Source organism: Artemia franciscana, unplaced genomic scaffold (genome assembly GCF_032884065.1).
Source record: "Artemia franciscana unplaced genomic scaffold, ASM3288406v1 PGA_scaffold_151, whole genome shotgun sequence".
NCBI lineage: Eukaryota > Metazoa > Arthropoda > Branchiopoda > Anostraca > Artemiidae > Artemia > Artemia franciscana.
The window spans coordinates 303790-325930 of record NW_027062633.1 but is presented as its reverse complement, the minus strand read 5'-3'; the positions used below and the strand labels follow the sequence as shown (position 1 = coordinate 325930).

Here is a 22141-nt window from a genome sequence, read left to right as displayed (position 1 = left end):
AGTAGAGTTGAGACAAAGAGTCAAACTTTAGCGTGAAGAGCGGGCGTTGATGAGGAAGCAGCCCCTTTCATATACGAAGTAATTTCTGTTTGTTTTAAGTTTTAATGTCGGTCCTTACTTTCAGTCAAAAAAACTTTTTTTTTGAATTTTTCAAATACACGACGAGCCCAGGGTATTGCTTTCCCTATATCTCTTTTTAGTTGCTTGCATCTATCTTTGTTTTCTTTTTCAAGTTCGTTTGTGACGTTAAGCTTTTTTTTTAAAACAGCGGAATGATCTCTTCTGTGATCCAGGGTATCTGGTTATCTTTCTGCACAATTAGTCTGGAGAAAATATCATCACGGACCATTTGCGTGATGCTATTCACCAGGTTGTCAATGTCACTCTTATGCAGAGGCAGTAGGGAGTTTGAATTGAGATCCGAGATCTTGACACATAGAATGGCAATTTAAGCTCTTTGAGTTGCTTTGTCATTCAGGAGATCTATTAAAATTTGGAGAACCTCCTAGACAGCTTTTTTTCTCTCAGGCTGTTTTAATTTTAGGCTCTTTTTTTAGTTTTTGGCTGTTTTAAGTCTCATTCTGAAGTGGGACATTGCTAGAGAGTGGCTACTGTCAAAGTCAACACCAGTACACTATAGTATTTTTGAACCCTCCTGCTGAAAAAATTCAACGTTTACTATCCTCAGTCGTTTTTACTAAAGTCTACCAGGTGTAAAATTGGTTTAATTGGGTTCTAGGAAATATATTTTAATAAAAACTTCGCAACAAAACTTTATTTTACTATCCCGTGAAAAACTAGATGGAAGTGGATTTTCATGAAATAGCATCCACACGTGTTCCGTGTCTTCTTATACTACAAAGATCTTCAACACCAAAGTAGTTTATTGTAACCTTCGTCCCTCAAGACTATGTTGATGAAGCGGACGAACAAGAAAGTGGAATTTTCAAAGCATAAAAACTAGATTTTTGCAGCATACGCTATTTTGAACGCTAACAGTTTCATTCAGGGGCTGTGGTTTAAACAGACAAACCCATTACTAAATTTATCATGTGTTCTGTGATGGTCCAGTGGGTTTGACCTTAAATTAGTTATACGAAACCTAGAGATCGCGCACGGCTCTAGCAACTGCAGGGCCGACACAGGGACCTCACTTGTCGAGAAGTGTCGTTAATCCGATTACTTGATTACTTACATTTATAGCGACTTTGTTATTTGCATAAAGGAACCATTAGTTCAGTATAATCTTTGAGGAACGTAAAATCGTTTCAACAGTGCTTATCACTACGACTGTCAAGTCTGAAGGGAAACTTGATTTTTTTTTGTCTCCAAAACTTCTCTTAAACCCGTAAAACAGTTGGTAGGGGCTGGTGGGTCTGGCTTGCCACTTAAATGGGCTTTGAGAAATATTCTGATGATGCTCCCGGAATAAACTGCACAAAGATGGACAATAATTTTGCCAAATTGGGACATTGGATTAAAAAAGCCAAATATATTGATTCATCGAGATAAAGGAGACGATTTTTAAAACTATAAGCATAAGAACTAGTTGGAAATCTAAAGTAAGTTGTTCTGGATTGATGCTACTTAGCCTACTTCGTTTACTGATGTTAATCCTTGGTTCGCTATGATTTCGTGCCAAATATCCCCTTGCTAGGTATCATACCCAAAATATATGCCTATGAAAAAACAAATGGGAAACAACCAAGGAACTCAGGAACTAGCTTATCATACCTTGGCTTTGGCCCTCGTGTATTTATATTAAGCCCATTTTTTGTCAAGAAATAAGTGAAAATGAAAATTAACAAAGAGATTTCTTTAAACAATGTCAAGGTATCCTTTTTTACAAAAAGAAGTCTTTTTAGACCCGACTAAAAGTCACCAAAAGCCAAAAAGTTTCAATAAAGCATTAAATCAAGTGGACATCTGTAACCTAGCTATACACGTTGACGTTAACTCCCCTCTTGCTGTTCAGCCTAGAGGACGTTCTACGACAAGTCGATTCTCACTTCTTAATATATAGTAGGAGGAAATCTTCTTTCCTGAAACTGTAATTCAAACGTCCTTTAATCTTGCAATTCTTGTCGGTAACATAGGTGGCCACTTCTAATGATTAATGTATATTTATTAAATGAAAGTAAATTTAGAATTTGATTATTAAATACTAATCAAGCTATGCGAACTTTCTTATGACAGTAATTGACTTAAATACATTTGATTCTGTGACTCACAAATTCAATGTTTGTACGCTTATTTTTGTAGGAAACAGTTAAGTTACCGGTAATTTGCCAAGTTAAAAATGATATTTTTCAAGACTACATTATTCCTGTATCTTTCAACTTTGGTCTGTGGAAAAGAGGACGATATCATAGTTATTGGCGAGGATAACTGGAAAGATTTGTTAAAAGGCGAATGGATGATCGAGTTGTAAGTAGCCTAACAAGCTAAGGTTTCTCCAGCCAGTAGGGTTGGGCTGATTGACTAGGGTAAAAAAAATCAATATCAAATTTAGCAAAATCATTTAAAACTAACATCCTCACGCCTTGTAACCAAAGAGGATATCAAAAAATTGCATATATCAATGAATAGCTAAAAATTCAAGCTATGCATCAATGTAGTTATTAGCCTATTAAAATTATTGGTTAATTTATAGCAAACAGTATTACTGGCTTTTGTATAAAATGAATATACCACTCGATGCTTTTTTTCATGCTCTTTACAAATATAATAATTGCTTCTATCGGAAATTCAGATTTAAGCACTTTTTGACCTGTTAAAAATGACCTAAATATGGGGTATAAAAAAGGCTCAGAAAATTGGTCTCAAACCTTAAATACCTTATTATATTGATCTCAGGCTTACTGTTTCATTATAAAATCCATTTTCTTTAATGTTATATAATCCACAAGCACTGATTTTCCAATATTAATTTGGATAAATTAATTTTTCCAATGTTATGGTGTTTTCTTCTTCCTTGACATCAAATTTTAAATAAAAGTATGCGTTTTTGGTCAAAAATATAAAAGCCAGCTATTACAAATTTCAGTTATACTGTTTGCTATAAATTTAACTAGCCTATATTAAATACAGCAGTGGTTAGTTTACCTATTTAATTTATACTATGCTTTACCCCCACCCCCCTGATGTGCAAATATATAGTCCAAATTTGTTTCTAAACTATTACAGATTTGTGATTTCAAATATCCTATTATTTCATAAAAAAAGATGGAAAATGTATGTTTTAATTGAAATTTTGGCAACAAGGAAGAAAAAAATGCCATAACATTGGTAAAATTTATTTATCCAATTTAATTGTGAAAAATCAGTGCTTGTGGATAATAATTTTATTAAAAAAAATGGATTTATAATGAAATGGTAAGTTTGAGGGTAAAATTAGAGCAAACAGTATTACTGGCTTTCATATAAAGTGAATATATCACTTGATGCCTTTTTTATGCTCTTTACAAATATATTAATTGCTTCTACTGGAAATTCAGATTTAAGTACTTTTTGACCTCTTAAAAATGACCTATATATGGGGTCATTACAAATCTGTAATAGTTTAGAAACAAATTTGGGCTATATATTTGCACATCAGGGGGGTAGGGGTAAAGCATAGGGTAAAATTAGAGCAAACAGTATTACTGGCTTTCATATAAAGTGAATATACCACTCAATGCCTTTTTTTTATGCTCTTTACAAATATAATAACCACATCTACTGGAAATTCAGATTTAAGTACTTTTTAACCTCTTGACCTCTTAAAAATGACCTATATATGGGCTCATTACAAATCTGTAATAGTTTAGAAACAAATTTGGGCTATATATTTGCACATCAGGGGGGTGGGGGTAAAGCATAGCATATATTAAATACATAAACTAACCATTGCTGTAATCTTTTTTCTTTATGTGTTTTTGCACATTGAATTTTAATGAGAAGAGAAATCACCAGTGCAACAGCACAAACACATAAAAAAAATACAGCAATGGTTAGTTTACATATTTAATATATGCTATGCTTGGTAAAATTAGAGCAAACAGTATTACTGGCTGTCATATAAAGTAAATATACCACTTGATGCCTTTTTTGTGCTCTTTACAAATATAATAATTGCTTCTACTGGAAGTTCAGATTTAAGCACTTCTTAACCACTTAAAAATGACCTATATAGGGTCATTACAAATCTGTAATAGTTTAGAAACAAATTTGGGCTATATATTTGCACATCAGGGGGGGGGGGGTAAAGCATAGCATATATTAAATATGTAAACTAACCATTGCTGTATTTTTTATTTTATTTTATGTGTGTTTGTGCTGTTGCACTGGTGATTTCTCTTCTAATTAAAATTTGATGTGCACAAACACATAAAGAAAAAAAAATACAGCAATGGTTAGTTTATGCATTTAATAAATGCTATGCTTTATCCCCACCCCCCTGATGTGCAAATACATAGCCCAAATTTGTTTCTAAACTATTACAGATTTGTAAAGACCCCATATATAGGTCATTTTTAAGAGGTCAAAAAGTGCTTAAATCTGAATTTCCAGTAGAAACAATTATTACATTTGTAAAGAGCATAAAAAAAGGCATCAAGTGGTATATTCACTTTATATGAAAGCCAGTAATACTACTTGCTTTAATTTTACCAGTTTGAGTCCAATGTTATAAAGTTTGAGACCAATGTTTTTAAGACTTTTTTATACCCCATATTTAGGTCATTTTTAAGAGGTCAAAAAGTGCTTAAATCTGAATTTCCAGTAGAAGCAATTATTATATTTGTAAAGAGCATAAAAAAAGGCATCAAGTGGTATATTCACTTTATACAAAATCCAGTATTACTGTTTGCTATAAATTTACCAAATTATTTAGGATCAAAAAATTGAAATGATTAGTTTTTTGATTTAACTACAAGGACCTTGGTAAATTTCTTGTTTTTCATATTTTTGACTTACAAATAAAGTGAAGATACTTCTCAATTCCTTTTTTTTTATTTTCATTACAAATATAACAATTCCTTCTACTTCAATTTCAAATTTAAGCACTTTTTGTGATCTTGAAAATGACCAAAATATTTCTAGTTTTTGGGTAGGCTACAAAAAATGCTTAAAACATTAGTCTCAAACTAAATATTGACCTCAAACTTACTGTTTCATTAAAAATCCTTTTTGAATGATATATAATCTACAAGCACTGATTTTCCACAATTAAGTTGAAAAAATCAATGGTAAAATTCTAGTTAATTGACTTCTTGCTGTCTCAGAAAGGGTTTAGGTTAGGAAAATTAAACTTTCAGGGATGAGTCTACAGACTAAAGTATGTCCCAGGAAGGTATTTTGAAGCAACTACCTCCACTCCTTCTCCCTCTAGAGGGCCCTGACCTTTGATGACCTTTAAAAATATTTGTGTTGTAAAAGTGAAACCTTGCAAAATAGATTTTCTGCTCAATTGAAGTACAACAAAATTGTATTCAATGTCATAACTTTGCTCAATTCCATTTTATAAGGTTTTAAAGATATGCTAATACATTTCCTAAATTTTGAAAAAAAAATTGATATGGCTCAAAATTCTACTCAAGTAACAGGAATGCATTTTCAGAACTAAAGGCAGAGAAAAAACAACTAGTAACTGAAAATTAAGGTAAAATGTTGTTTTGTCAAAATTTCAATAGGTGTAGACCTGTCATTTAGGCAAATTACAGGGCCCTCTAGAGGGAGATGGAGTGGAGTTGGGTACTTTAAATACCTTCCTGGTACATACTCTAGTCTGTAGACCCATCCCTTAAAGTTTCATTTTCCTAACCAAAAACCTTTCTGAGGTAGCAAGAAGTCAATTAACTAGAATTTTACCAAATAAATTTCACAATATTATGCTGTTTTCTTCTACCTTGATGCTGAATTCTCAGTTAAAGTATACATTTTTGGTTGTTTTTAGCTACATTTTCTCAGTGCCAAAATTATTGATAGTTAGGTCAGGTTGGGTTAGTTAGGTAAAAAGTGATTATATTTTGAATTTGCAATAGCCTAGAAACAATATTATATTTATAAAGAACATAAAAAAGGTATCAAGTGGTATGTTCACTTTATTTGTAAGTCAAAAATATAAACAATAAAAAGTTTACTAGGACCTTTTTTTGGAAATAGCAATTATCCTACTTTGATGTATTAGGTCCTTTCAGTGTTTTAGTTTTATTTGCATCCTAGTAACAGAAAGCTAATTTTATTTTGATTCTAAAAATTTAACTTTTATTGCTTGATATTTATTCTATAAATCACAAATATTAAAAATATTGTTTTCTTTTCAATTACTTTTCAAAACAGAAGCCATATTTTTAATTTATTCTGATAAATTATTAGTGAAAATTGTAAGTAATAAAGTAATAATTTCAAGTGCTTTATCTTAAATATGCTAATTTTAGTAATAACCATGTTAATTCATTTCTTGGCTTTTAGCTATTCATTGATATAGGCCTATACAATTCTTCTCAATTCCTGTTTGGTAACAAGGTGTGAAGGTTTTAGTTTTTCATAATTTTGCTTGATTGAATATTGGTTTTATACCCTAGGATGTGTCAAAATCTTAATATCAAGAAGATTAGAATACATAAGCTTGTTACTATTGTTAGCCTGCTGCTATGGAGTAAGATAACCAATAGCCAGACAACTTATCACCACTTCAACAGTTGAATCACTAGAAAATCTGTATCATACCACCTAGAAAGTAGATTTTTCATTTTTGGATTTGTCTGTAGACTACCTTCTTAATAAGTAGCAGATTAGCTTGAATATTTTAACCATATACTTTACTCTCAATTCAAAATATATTGCTAGACATCAGTAGAGCTTAATTTTAGCTACACATCTTAAGCAAAATCTGTGAAAATGATGCCCAATCTTGGACATAGGATCATAGTAAGAACCAGGGTGAAACTAGGATTCTTAATTTTTTTTTTTTTTGGGGGGGGGGTTAAAGAATGTTCTGATAAAATTGTCCTGTCTACCAACAAATGTATACTCATAAGCTATATTAAGATCCCCAAAACACCTAAAGTTCCAAAGCATCAACACTGCCTGCCAATACCTTGGAACTTTCAGGGGGAGGAGACTAGACCCCTGCCTTAGCTTTGCCTCTAGTTAAAACAACATATTCTAATCACAGGCATTGTCAACCTTGGACAGGTTTAACCTAAGACAACTGTTATAAAGCACATATTTTTGTCTAGATTCAAACATTAAAAAACCCAAAGTTTTCCAAGATTTTAGTCAGCCAATCCCAACTATCTAAACCTATATATTTGTTATCCAAAATTAGGAGCCTGTTGCCTTTGCATAAGAAATATACTTTTAATCTAGATATTGGTCTGAAATTAGGCAATGGCTTAATACAGGGGGTCTTAGCCTTTATTTACTCTATATGTATGTAATGTTTAAGATTAGGAGCCCATGTATAGGATACTTTTTTTTGTCAGAATATGTGGCTAAGCATTAGGGGACTTTCCAAATAGTTCTGCCCAGGTATTTTATTCAGACATTACATTTTTTTCCCAATATATCAAGTATTTTGTGTAATGGAGGCTAAACTGCAGACTTTAATTTAATTTACAACAATTACACCATAAAACAAAATTGTACCATTCTTCTCTGTGGGCTCTTCTGGTGGAAACACTATTATGACAAAAGAAAAGTGAATTTGATTGGCCAAGTGATGCTCTTTCTGGTAAAGGTATGGTAACAGTATTCTGGTAAAGGTATTGTGACTGTTTAGAAGGAGACATGCTAGAACAAAAAGAGAGATACTTTGAGAATGCGAAACATTAATCTTTTTGGATTTGTTCACATTTTGTCAATTGACAGGGTGAACACATTTTGATGAGACAAAGGCTACAGCCTAACTCAGCACCAATAAGCCAAGTAATATGTCCTCTATGTGTAGTCAAATTAGTTGAAGGCCCAACTTGTCTCACTTGTAGCCATATTTTCAGAAATGTCCTGGTGGTTTGATGCATTTCTTCACAACATTCTGTCATGACTAGATCTGGTCTTGTAGACTTGAATTATTTGAAATTGAGTGTCCTAACTGAAAAGGTGATGTTGATCAATAAGGGGACCAATCAAGTGGATAGCTCCACATACCTAGGTAGTATTATTGTTAAAGATGATGGATGTAGTGAAAATGTCAAAAGTAGAATAACCAAGGCTTAGGTTTTTTTTTGCAGCTGAGAAATGTTTGAAGAATAAGAACCTAAGTCTGCTAACCAATACCAGAATATTGGGAGCAATTGTGATGAAAGAGTTCAAGTAAGGTTCTGAAAGTGGGCATTCCAAAAGACAGATGAGTATTTGTTAGTTGATTTCCAGGAGAATTTTACCTTAGTTATCTTAATCTAGAAAACCTTAATTAAACCACTGTATAAGAAACATATCAAGACTGAGGGTTGTTATTATTGAGGCATTAGTCTGGTCTCTGTAGGTAGCAAATTACTTAGTAGTATTATAATTTTTAGACTGAGAGATGCTGTAGACAAAGTTTTAAGGGAAGAACAGTGTAGTTTTAGAAAAGGTAGAGGATGTATTGACCAAGTTTTCGCTCTTAGGTTAATAATTGAGAAGTCCCTTCATTGTCAAACATCTTTGGTCCTCGGTTTTATCAATTATGAGCAAGTTTTCAATTCTGTTGATAGAAGAACATTAGCAAAGGTCTTACCCTTATATGGTATACCAGAAGAATACATTAAAGTAATTTTTGCTATGTATGAGAATAATACTGCTGCTGTTAAGTTAGGAAATGAGGTTAGCAACTGGTTTTGTATTAAATCAAGAGTTAAGCAGGGTTGTGTTCTATCCCCGTTTATATGGATCATTTTGATGGACTTTGTCTTAAGGAGTACAGGAAAGGCAATTGGAGACCACAGAATCAAATGGGGAGGAAAAATGCTCCTGGACTTAGATTATGCTGATGATTTAAGCATATTAGATGAAAGTGTGAGCAAAATGAATGAATTTTTAGAGGTTTTGCAAGTACAGAGTGCTAGAATATTCTTGAAAATTAATGTTAAGAAGACTAAGTCACTAAGGCTAGCAATAAGTGAAGATGAAAACGTGATGTTGGGTAACAAAAAGGTTGATCAGGTTGGCAGCTTCACTTACTTTGGTAGTATTATTAGTAAAGACAGTGGGAGCAGTGAAGATGTTAAAAGTAGAATAGCTAAGGCTCAGGGTGTTTTTTTGCAGTTTAAAAAAAGTTTGGAAGAATAGAAAGACAAGTCTGCAAACCAAGATTAGAATATTGGAAGCTACAGTGAGGACAGTGGTCAATTTTGGCTCTGAAGCATGGATTCTCCAAAAAGCAGATGAAAATTTACTAGATGTTTTCCAGAAAAATTACCAACAGGTTGTTCTGGGTACCCAGCTGACTGACTGTATTTCAAACAGTAGGTTGTACAAAAAATATGGTTCAATCCCTTTTCTAGGGTTATAATGAAAGAAAAGTTGAGATGGCTAGGCCACATTCTGTGGATGAAGGATGATAGATTGTCAAAGATTGTCCTTTTTGACCAACTGTCTGGGGCTACACGGAAAGCAGTTTGTCCTTTTCTGGGTTGGGAGGATGTCATAAACAAAGATTTAAAGGAAATGGGAACTTCCTGGGAGGGTGTAAAGAGGGAGGCCTTGAATCAATTTGGTTGGAGGAGGAGGATGTGTAGCTCTGTTGGCCTCAGGTGGCTTGGTGCTGCAGCAAGTTATTAGTAGTGGTAGTAGTAGCATTATTGTGCTTTGGAACAAAATTAAGGTCCATACTGGATTGGTGTTGAGGAAGGGGAAATTCTGTCTCTGTGTCATGATCCAGTGACATTCTGTAAGAGATTGCAATTCCTCCTGGAGAGATACAATTTGAGTACACTTGGTAACAGTGAACACAAAATAGGTATGGCCTATAATGACCATTTTTCAGTTGTTTAAAGCTGACACAACTGCCCAACAGCATCCTCAGATAGAGTATGGTGGATGATTGCATATGATAAGCAGCATCAGCCTCCTAGCAAGACACTCTTAAGATAAGTTTAGCATCAGTGGGTAATTAAATGGGATGGACAATTTTGCTCATATTTCCATGACTTCTGATTCTATTCCTTAGCAAATCTGGATTTAACTGATGCTGCTGTGGATGCAATCGCCATTTCAACTTTAAGACTATTCCAGTCTGACAGCACACTTAAAGAAAAAATGTAGCTGCATTCCTGTATTAACCAGATTTTTTGGCAGCTTATTTGAGTGGCCTCTTGTATTATGCTGGCTTGAATGTTTGGTAAAGAGGGGGCTATTTTGTTTAATATTAAACTTGTAGGCCAGCAGCTATGCACTTTGTGGCTTACCTCTGAACTCTCTCAATTAGGCTAATATCATTCTTATACAAAGGGGAGGTGAGATGTGCACTGATATCCAATACAGGCATGACTATAGCCTTATAGAACTTTAGAAAGACTTTGTACAAGCAGCTTGTAACAGTGCATTTAAGGTTAACAAGGCTTGACTTTGCTCTTGAGTCTGCATGTTGCCAGTGGGTATGAAACTCTAGTTGTTCATCTATTAGCACAAATAGATCTCTTTCCTTGGGGTAAGTCTTAATCACCAAGTTGGACATTGAATTGGGATCAGATATTTTGTACCAGCAACAATGGTTATTGCTACCAAAGTTGAGGAAACTGCACTTTGATATGTTGAACTCAAGTAGTCAATCTTGTGCCCATGTTTGGATTTTAAGAAGGTCATACTGCAAGCTTTATTGTTTAGCAGGTCTAAACAGCTTGGAGTCATCAGCATAGAGATTGATATTGTTTTTGTTCCATTCACCATATTTTTTATATAAATATGAGGGATATAGTAGGACCCAAAATTGTGCCTTGAGGGACTCCACTTACAACATCATAGATAGATAGGTAGATAAAATCCATGTTTGGATTTTAAGAAGATCATACTGTTGGCTTTATTGATTAGCAGGTCTAAACAGCTTGGATTCATCAGCATAGAGATTGATATTGTTTATATATAGTTTATATATATCAGCATAGATATATTTATATATGAGGAATATAGTAGGACCCAAAATAGTGCCTTGAGGGACTCCATTTACAACATCATAGATAGATAGATAAGTGTATTTTAAAGCCAAATATACTGCCGTGAACACGAATATACAGCCAATAATGCTCTGGAGAAAATCTTCTCAGTATTAACTGAGAAGAGTCCAACCTGTCAGAAACTCCATGACCCAATTAACAATGTCTGTGTTGGTACCTGCTGCCAAAGTTTTAATCTGAAGTGGATGTGAAGTACCTTGTCAAAGGCCTTAGCCAGATCCAATATAATCAGGTCCACAGGGATTCCTTTATCCAAGTGATTTGCTATGTTGTCATATTACCTTAGATTGCACTTGCTAGTGATATGGACAAATCTAGTTTATACCAGTTAGTGATGAGGGGGCCACAGACATCTGATGCATCCCATTGAGTGAGTCATGGTTTTGTTGCCCAGTCCTCGTCAAGATATGGTTTTAAGCTATTGATTGTTGTAGGTCCTACCTTTGTCTTGCTTAGGCTTTTACACAGACATAAGATTCAGTTGTATACGATTTTTATTGTGTTGGCACACTTTATTTTTTAACTTACGAATGAGTGATCAGATCTAAATGACATTTGATATTTGGAAGGACCTCGTAACTCAGACCTCTTAATTTAAATTCCGCCCGGATCTGGTGAAGGGGAAGTTGGGGGGGGGACCTAAAATCTTGGAAAACGCTTAGAGTGGAGAGATTGGGATGAAACTTGGTGGGAAAAATAAGCACAAGTCATAGATACAGGATTGACATAACCGGAACGGATCTGCTCTTTTTGGGGGAGTTGGAGGGGAGGATTAATTAAAAATTTTTAGAAAAATGAGGTATTTTTAACTTACAAAAGAATGATCATATCTTAATGAAATTTCATATTTAGAAGGAACTCAAAACTCAGATCTCTTATTTAAAATCCTTACCGGATCCAGTGCATTAGGGGGGGGGGACCAGAAATCTTGGAAAACGCTTAAAGTGGAGAGATCAGGATTAAACTTGGTGGAAAGAATAAGCACAAGTCCAAGATAGGTGACTGACATAACCGGACCGGATCCGCTCTCTTTGGTGGAGTTGGGGGGGGGAGTAACTTGGAAAAATTAGAAAAAATGAGGTATTTGTAACTTACAAATGGTGATCAGATCTTAATGAAATTTGATATCTAGAAGGATCTTGTGCTTTAGAACTCTCATTATAAATACCGACCAGATCCGGTGACATTGAAGGAAGTTGGAGGGGGAAACCGGAATTCTTGGAAAACGTAAAAATCGAGGTATCCTACGAATGGGTGATCGGATCGCAATGAAACTTGATATATAGAAGAATCTCAAGTCTCAGATGCTCCATTTTCAATTCGAATCAGATTCGGGGAAATACAGGGTCGGAGCGTGGAAACAGAAATCTTGGAGACTGGAAATCTTGGAAAACGCTTAGAGTGGAGAGATCGGGATGAAACTTGATGGGAAGAATCAGCACAAGTTATAGATACGAGATTGACATAATTGGGACGATCCGTTCTGTTTAGGGGAGCTGGGGGTTGTTAATTTGGAAAAATTAGAAAAATTGAGGTATTTTTAACTTAAGAATGGGTGACTGGATCTTAATGAAATTTGATATTTAGAAGGAACTCGTGTCTCAGAGCTCTTATTTCAGATCCTGACCAGATCTGTCGAAATTGGGGGAGTTGGAGGGGAAACCGGAAATCTTGGAAAACGCTTATATATGTCGTAGATATGATTGATGTAACTGGACTGGATCCGCTCCCTTTGGGGGAGTTAGCTGGTGGGGTTCAGTGCTTTGGCGAGTTTGGTGCTTCTGGACGTGCTAGGACGACGAAAATTGATAGGCGTGTCAGGGAGCTGCAAAAATTGACTTAATAAAGTCGTTTCCCCGATTCGACCATCTGGGGGGCTGAAGGGAGAGGAATAAAATAATGATCAGTTGGGCAGCCATGAACTTCAAATAAGTTACACAATGAATCCTTTGAATATATGAATGACAAACAAAATATCCAAGCAAGGCTCATTTTTTTTCAGTGTCTTTTACACGAGTAATTTTTCATCTTCATCCATTGTGCAGTTATGGTATGCATAAAATAATAAGCATTTTTTTTATTGTTTCTATAGAATGAGTTGTTTGTATTAAAGCAATAATAAAATATATTTGTCCTAGTTATGCATACTTTTTTCAGTCATGCTCCATGGTGTCCAGCATGTAGGACTCTTCAGCCTGTCTGGGAAGATCTGGGATCCTGGAGTGATGATCTTGGCATTAAAGTGGCAAAAGTAGATGTCACTGATGCTCCTGCTTTAAGTGGAAGGTTTATGGCAACAGCTCTACCAACAATATTTCAGTAAGTTCATAGAGTTTATACCATTAATTATATTATTTCAAGATATTTGTATTTTTAAATCACTGATAGCCTTCTAATCTCTTGTTATTTAATGTGTTAAAGGTAATTATTTGTTGAGAAAAAAGATTGAACTTTTCCTTCTTTAGCAATTGAGACAAATGAGCATTTGAGCAAGGCCTTGACCTTACCAACCTATCTGATCACCTAGGACAAAACGGTATAACCAAACAGAAGTGTCCATGTCCATGCAAAATTGTCGTTAGTAAATGTAAGCCATTGTAAAATTACAAGCAATTATAGACCTCAAATCTAATGAAATATTCCCGAATGAAAACATCTGAACAGGGCTTCCCAGAGGAATACAAACTTGCCTATATGGGTTATTCCTCATTTGCTTTTAAGCCCCAAAGAAAGAGCAAATGATCTATTTTCCTTATTATTTTTTTTTATGCTTAATCTCTACTTATTCAGAAATTGATTGTCCTGAAAATAAAACCTGTTTTTAGGATGTTGAATTTAAATCTAAAAAAAATAACACGACTGTCCTTTATTTTTTTTAGTAGTGCTGAAGCAAAAAAAAAAAAAAAAAAAAAAAAAAAAAAAAAAAAAAAAAAAAAAAAAAAAAAAAAAAAGCTCATTTCCCTTCAATTTAAAATCAAATTTCCTTTTAAAATCTGTTGTAGTAATTTATAGATTAAGTAAACAAATTACCTAAATCTCCTCAGGGATTCATTTGGCATTAATAATTACTTAGGAATTACTATCATTTTGCTGTTTTCTTCTATATGTTGGCCCTTTTTGTATCCCCCATGTACTTACAGGTATGTAAATTGATTTTAAAACTTTCAGGTATCAAATTTTTGGAAGCTTTTGTAAACATCTAAGTGGCCTCTCTTTTTGCTATTAAAAGATAGTCTTGTGTTTCTTGTCAAAGCCCTAACACATTATTTTGTCAGGTATCCAATTTAACTCAGTTTCTATTTACTATACACATGTATTTACTAACAGTACTGGTAAATCATCACAAAACCGATCTGCAATTGCAGCTATGTATGATCTTCCTCCAGCCAAAGTTATTCAAAGCTTTGTCCTCTATTTCCTCTCGTAAAGTTCCTTCTTTCCTCAAATCTTTCCTTATGATTTCTTTCCACCCAATTGCAGGCACCTCTTGCATTTTGTTTGGCACCCACTGGATTATCAAAAAGCCCAATTTTCGGTGATCTATTATCCTTCCTCTGTAACATGGTACCAGGGGGCAAACCTAAATTATGCAAATTGCTCATATAAAATAGAAGAAATGTAGATACATCAGAAATAACACTCTATTGTTACCAGTAGTAAAGAGCCATTAGCCTTGAATGTCTTTTTCAGAGCCACTCCATATCAAATGGATGGTCTTGGTAACTTCAGAAATGGCTCATGCAATATGAGCCACTTTTTATGAATCAAAAGAGATTGGAGGCCAAACAGCTCCTTCCCATGTCCTTTGTAGTCACCATTTCCCCAAATATGTCAGTCACTTTCTTCAAAATAATAAAAAGTCAAATAACTATGTCTTCTGGGAAAACATGGCCTCACATAGTCCTTGGGACAAGTGATGTAAATTATGTAAATTGTCAATTTTTTACATACAAGTCTTGTTATTGGGAAAGGGGGACATGTTCATCCTGGGTCTTCAGTTGTCGAAAGGGCTGATCCGTAAAATCTCAGGTAACAGCTGAGGGTATTAAGTTGAATCTTTCAGGGTAAGTTTAGGGTAGTCTTAAATTCGCTAAAAGAAATATGTTCATAATGCTACTACACAAGAGTACTACGACTACTTGATTTGACTTATGTTCCTACCTGCAAATGCTTTACTTCTACATATGACGACTACTCTACTTGTGACTACCATTACTACTAGTTGCGACTACTGTGCTTTAGGACTACTACTTAGTGTGTATTACTTATTCTTGTGACTACTGGTACTACCCCTGTGACTACTTCTAGTATCTGTAAATACTGCTAACACTTGTGACTATTACTACTACTACTACCTCTGCTTGTGACTACTACTACCACTGCTTGCGACTACTGCTACTACTTGCCACTACTACTTCTACTTGTGACTACTAATGCTATTTGCTACTACTTGTTGCTACTACTGCTTCTGCTTGTGGTATACTGCTACGAATGGCAACTGCTACTAGTACTTGCGAATACTACTGGTAATTTCGACCCCTGTTACTAAAGTTTAAACTCTCAGGAAATTTTGAAGGGGATGTCGAACCCAATCAAAGGACATTTTCTGCATCCTGGTTATCAAAATGACATCTTTTCACTCCACGCCAAGCGTAAACTCACGTCAAAATCACGAATAAAAGAGTATAAATAGGCAGATATAAAAGGAACTGAGTGGTCCCTCTGATTTACATTATTCTTTTATTCCATTTTCACTCATGCGTAATACTTTGAGTATAATCCCAGGAGAATTTTTCAAGTATATCTTCTAGAAATTGTTGAATCAAATCCTTTGTTCAAGTGTTGTCCAAAGCCTTGATTTCAAATTGAATGAAATGTATGCCTATTTATAGAATTTATGAAAGATCACTGTCCCATTAGCACTCTACTGAAAACTAAATGTATTTTTACGTTTTGTTATTAGAAGATTGAAAAATAAAATCTGTTCACAATTAGATCTAGAATTTTGAATTGCTTGAATTTCCAAGAATTAATATCATTATATATTAAACATTTGGTTAATTTTCAATAGTTCTCGCTCCTATCATTATGATGTTGGGTCTTCTAAGCATAAGTAGCCTTATTCAGTTACTGACGTCTATTCAGCTATTGCATTCATCAGTCTTATCTAGTTACTTACTAAGCACCTTTTTTAACTCATATAGAACAATCGTATTGCGCCATCCTTTACAACATTTACTAGAAACACACAGGATCTAGCTGGATCTAGTGGAAAAAGAACCATAGGGAATCAGGCAGCATTCAGATGTGACATTTTATCCCAGATTTTTATGTTATTTTTGCATATGAAGATCCAGTTTTTGTGAAAAAAAATTGTGGAATTGGGATCGTTAGAACTGCTAATGAAGACACTTTTTATGACGAATTTTTACTTTTTGTTCAACACTTTAAATGTGTAAATATTAGAAAAAGATCACGCATAAATATGCACATACCCATGCACATATCTATCGGGAAGAGGGCGGGTTCATGAAAGCTTCATAAATAAATATGCTACACTATAATTTTTGAGAGTATGGCAACAATTATAAGAATCTGGACATTTTGACTGGATGCAAAGGATATTAATTCCCCAAATTACGCGCTTTTTCAACCTCATCTCTCCCTCCATATGCAAATAAGATGCAAAGGACAATAATTATTTATAATGTCGATTTAATTAAATTTAATGAGATTTTTTTTTACTTAAGTTAAAAACAATTTCTTTGCAAACAGTGACAAAGAAGTGTATTTTCATTTAATCGTTTAACTCTCTACATTGTTTACTTAAAGTTTATGGTCTAGGGAAACACAGCTAATATAAATTAATTGATGAAAAGTCATCAAAAGCAGTTAACCAGCATTAAATCATTTTACATTGAGTTAACTACCCATAACGTAAATGTTTTAATGAATATTTGTAAGTGGCAATGTAAAGTCATGCCTGTACGCAGAAGGCAAGAATACCTCCAAGACTGGCCAGAGGGACTTCTTAACTCCCCTAAAAAGGTAGTCTAAGGATATACTGTTTTGTTATTAGCTGCCTCTCTTCTTCTCGCTTTTAAAAATCTCAAGACTTGAAGACTTGTGCTCACGTATGTGAAATCAATACGTTGATAGTAGTAATGTTTATTTTAAAATATGTAAATTTTTAGTGCTATTGACGGGGAGTTCAGAAAATACAAAGGACCAAGAGGAAAAGATGATTTCATTACTTTCATTGAAGAAAAGAAATGGAAAGAAATTGAGCCACTGTCTTCTTGGAAAGCACCTGATTCAATCTGGATGTCTACTGTGGCTTGGTTTTTCAAAATGTCAATGTTTTTGAGGGTAAGACATGTTCTTTAATTTAACAGACTTGTTAAAGGGTTGGGCGTTAGGCTAAAGAAAATAGTGCCCTATACTCTTTGGTGAGAACCAGATTAATGGATATTCGCTACCCCCTTTTCCCCGCTGCAAAATTAAAAGTCATAGAACCCAGTGGGCTTAAGGTTTTCAATCACAAAAATGTTTTAGTTTTAGAAAAAAGTGAAATAAATTCTTGAATCCCTGCTCATTTTGTCATCCCTATAAATTATTTACATCAATGATATTCATGCAAAGAAATTATTTATACTGGACTACTTTATATCCCAACTGTGATACTACTCACATATCAGTTTGTGGCCTACCAAAATATCGAAATCTAAACAAGCTGGTGGTATCTTATAAGTCCTGATCGATAACGCGTTGGTATTATTTTACTTTTTTTCTTAATTGAATGTTCTTCTGTTCAGGTTTTATCTTTATATATATATATATATATATATATATATATATATATATATATATATATATATATATATATATATATATATATATATATGTATATATATCTATATATATATATCGCATGGTATCTTGCCGTTTTTTCTTTATGCTGGTCAATGATGGAAAGGACATATTATATATATCACATGATATCTTGCCGTTTTTATGGCACTTGATATTAACCAAGAGACATATAGTAATCGCCAATTCTTTCGGTCTGTCTGTCGGTCTGTCGGTCCCGGTTTTGCTACTTTAGGCACTTCCAGGTAAGCTAGGACGATGAAATTTGAGGGACCAGCTTAAATTAGAAATAGTTGTTTTCCCAATTTGACCATCTGGGGGGGAGTGGGGGGCCGGTTAATTCGGAAAAAATAGAAAAAATGAAGTATTTTTAACTTATGAATGGGTGATGGGATCTTAATGAAATTTGATGTTTGGAATGATATTGTGTCTCAGAGCTCTTATTTTAAATCCCGACCGGATCTGGTGACATTGGGGGGCGAGTTGGGAGGGGGAAACCTAAAACTTGGAAAACACTTAGAGTGGAGGGATCGGGATGAAACTTGGTGGAAAAAATAATCTGTCTTAGTCTTAGAGTCTTGAGTCTTAGATACATGATTGGCATAACCGGAACGGATCCACTTTCTTTGGGGTAGTTGGGGGAGGGGTTAATTCTGAAAAATTAGAAAAAATGAGGTATTTTTAACTTACGAACGGATTATCGGATCTCATTGAAATTTGATATTTAGAAGGATATCGTGTCTCAAAGCTCTTATTTTAAATCCTGACTGGATCTGGTGACGTTAGGGGAAGTTTGGGGTGGGGGAACCTAAAATCATGGAAAACACTTAGATTGGAGGGATCGGGATGAAACTTGGTGGGGAAAATAAGCAGAAGTCTTAATACGTGATTTACATAATTGGAACGGATCCGATCTATTGGGGGGGGGGGGGTTAATTCTGAAAAATAAGAAAAAATGACGTATTTTTAACTTACGAAGGAGTGATCGGATCTTCATGAAACTTCATATTTAGAAGGACCTCGTAACTCAGATCTCTTATTTTAAATCTCAACCGGATCAAGCGTAATTGGGGGGGGGCAGTTGGGGGGGGACCGGAAATCTTAGAAAATACTTAAAGCGGTGAGATCAGGATGAAACTGGATGGGAAGAATAAAAACCTGTCTAAGATACGTGACTGACATAACCGGACCGGATCTGCTCTCTTTGGTGGAATTGGAGGGGGGGGGGGGTAATTTTGAAAATTGAGTTATTTGTAACTTACGAAAGGGTGACCCGATCTTAATGCAATTCGATATTTAGAAGGATCTTGTGCTTTGAAGTTCTTATTTTGAATTCCGACCAGATCCTGTGACGTTGGGGGGAGTTGGAGGGGGAAACTGGAATTCTTGGAAAACGTGAAAATTGGGATATTTTTATCTTATTATCTTACGAATAGATTATCGGATCTTTATGAAATTTGATTTTTAGAAAGAATTCATGTCTCAGAGCTCTTGTTTCAAATCCCGACCAGATCGTTTGACGTTGGGGGGAGTTGGAGGGGGAAATCTTGGAAAAACACTTAGAGTGTAGGAATTGGGATGAAGCTTGGTGGATAGAATAAACAAATGTCCTTGATACGTGATTGACAGAATCGTACTGGATTTGCTCTCTTTGGGGGAGTTGGGGGGGGGGGTTCAGTGATTTGGCGAGTTTGGTGCTTCTGGACGTGCTAGGACGATGAAAATTGATAGGCGTGTCAGGGAGCTGCACAATTTGACAAGTCGTTTTTGACCATCTGGGGGGCTAAAGGGAGAGGAAAAATTAGAAAAAATTAGGTATTTATAACTTACGAGTGGGTGATCGGATCTTAATGAATTTTGTATTTAGAAGGACATCGTGACTCAGAGCTCTTGTTTTAAATCCTGACCGGCATTAAGCCTCTTATTTTCCTTTTTAAATCAATCTATTGATTCATAGAATTTTGTTAGAGCTCATACCATATGATCTCTTGGCTCTTAGCTCTTCTCGCCTCGTCACAAGTGCCATATGAGCTCCTAGCTCTTGTTCTTTATGCTGGTCAATGATGGAAAGTACATATTCAAAGTGGTATCAGTAAATGAACTCTCTCTTAGAATGTTTTTTTTTTTACCAAAAACTGTTTTTTTTTTTACTATAACATATTATCTCCTTCCCTTTCTTGTTTTTTTTAGCGCTTCTACTAATAGTGTTTTTTGTTCTTTCGTTTTTGACCAACCCGTATGTTACTTCCTAATATTTATTGTGTTTTATAGGGAGCTTACATCTACCTGACAGAAGATATGGGTGTGCCTTATTGGGCTGGCTATTGCATTTTTGCAGCTCTTACTGTCATTGTTGGTGCAATTCTAGGCTTGGTAAGTTTAATTTTTCTTTTCGTTAATTCTGACTTATGTTGTTATTGTCACTTCACTGAAAAAAGCTTAAAGTACCAAGGTCAGCGAAAGTTAAACTTGATTATTTGACATGATTAACTGGAAACCAAATGGTAATTAAGTTTCGCAATTTATTTTTAACACATCAAAAGTTATGGTTATACTCATTTTTGGTAAGTTTTAACGAGTTGGACAAAAGTTCCGTCAGGGGGTTCAAACCTGCCTCCTTCCCTGGATACGGCCTTGTATTGAACCCTGTTTTTAATTTATCATTGCTGCTGCTGAATTTGCCACTGTTTATCACATGAAATAATTACCAAAATCATCGTGTCCACCTTATCTTGAAATATCTGAAACTTCGTAATCTCGCAGAAGACTTTAAAGGGGCTCGAAGTTTCAACCACTTTGAATTCTGACTAAAAGAAAATAGGAAATCAATGGGACTTGGATTTATGGTGATTTAACACGGGGAGATGGAAATTAAATACCACTAGCGCCGCTTAGGGTGTAGTGCTTGAAGACATTATTAAAATAGTAGAACATTTCAAAGAGAATTCGATGTTTGATATGGTTATTGCAAAGGCTATAAATTTGAATTTTATCTACAAGTGATGATTAATAAATATTTTATTCAAGGATTATTTAAGTCGAACTCAAGTCTGCACAAATAGGCCTAGATTAGCTTGAGAAGGTCTTCACAGGCCAAGTAGGCTAGTTGACTTTTAGCTGGTAGGTCTACTTGAGTCAGAAGTAGGCTTTCTTTATCCGCCTCTGCATTCTCAAGTGCCTGAAAAGTCGACCACGTAAACGTTTAGGGTCAAACAAAGTCGCCAACCCTGGATGGTATCGGTGATTTTTCTTTTCAATCCGCGCTAGCTTTCACTCATTTACGTCCTTCGTACATTTTGGTCTTGCTTAAAAAAACCTTTAATCAAACCTTGAAGGATAAATAATCGTGTTTCTTAAATAAGTAATCTTGGAATATTCGAACGTAGTAAAAGAGTTGGGGCTAGTCTGCCTTTCGCCATTCAAAAGTTTGCTAAGACTCATCAAATGCCCCTCTCTATGGTAATCTTTAGAAAGCCAAAAGTAAGAAATGGTGGAAAATTTCTCCAGCACACCCTACACTTGTGCCATCCTAATGGTTCGCCACAATAAATTGTCTCTTAAATCCCACATTACTATTGCCACAATAATAAATTATTTTTGACAATTTACCTTAGGTCGCTATTAGTTATACTTGTAATTCAGTCACCATGAGCGTTTGCTTCAAAGTTATGTTATTTCGGTTCCATTTCTTGGTATCACTGACTACTGATACTTTTATTGGCTTTCTTTCGCTTGTGTGTTGTAAGAAGCTGAACGAATCTTTATATTTAGACTAAATATATAGACACATGAAATTGTTTATATTTTCTTTTCACATATTCAGAACCAGGAACATAAGAAAGTGAGCAGACATCTACGTTATAGTCACAGCCTGAGATTACTATTAGTAAAACATCTAATTCTTAGTGACTTTGAGGGTTCGCTTAAAATATATTATTTCAAATCAGTATCTTGGTATCACAAACTGATGATAGTTTTATTGCCTTTTTTGTTCCCTTATGTGTTTTAAATGATTTGTCTACTCAAATTAAGTGTGTTCTTGATTTACCAGCCCGAATTATCGAAATGCATTTGAACCTATTGAATATACAACAGGCGAAATGAAAACCGAATCCTTTTCCGCAATCATTTAT

General features: G+C 34.7%; 1 protein-coding gene across 1 annotated transcript in view; it reads left to right on the top strand.

Annotated features, from left to right (window-relative positions):
* The first annotated feature begins 2248 nt into the window (after positions 1-2248).
* The window catches only part of LOC136041331 (thioredoxin-related transmembrane protein 1-like), a 30330-nt gene continuing 10437 nt past the window's right edge, over positions 2249-22141 (top strand). The window contains exons 1-4 of the mRNA XM_065725961.1: positions 2249-2427; positions 13296-13457; positions 17333-17507; positions 20280-20381. Coding sequence (XP_065582033.1) covers positions 2300-2427; positions 13296-13457; positions 17333-17507; positions 20280-20381 — 567 coding nt within the window. The 5' untranslated portion in view covers positions 2249-2299. The remainder of the gene's footprint in view (positions 2428-13295; positions 13458-17332; positions 17508-20279; positions 20382-22141) is intronic.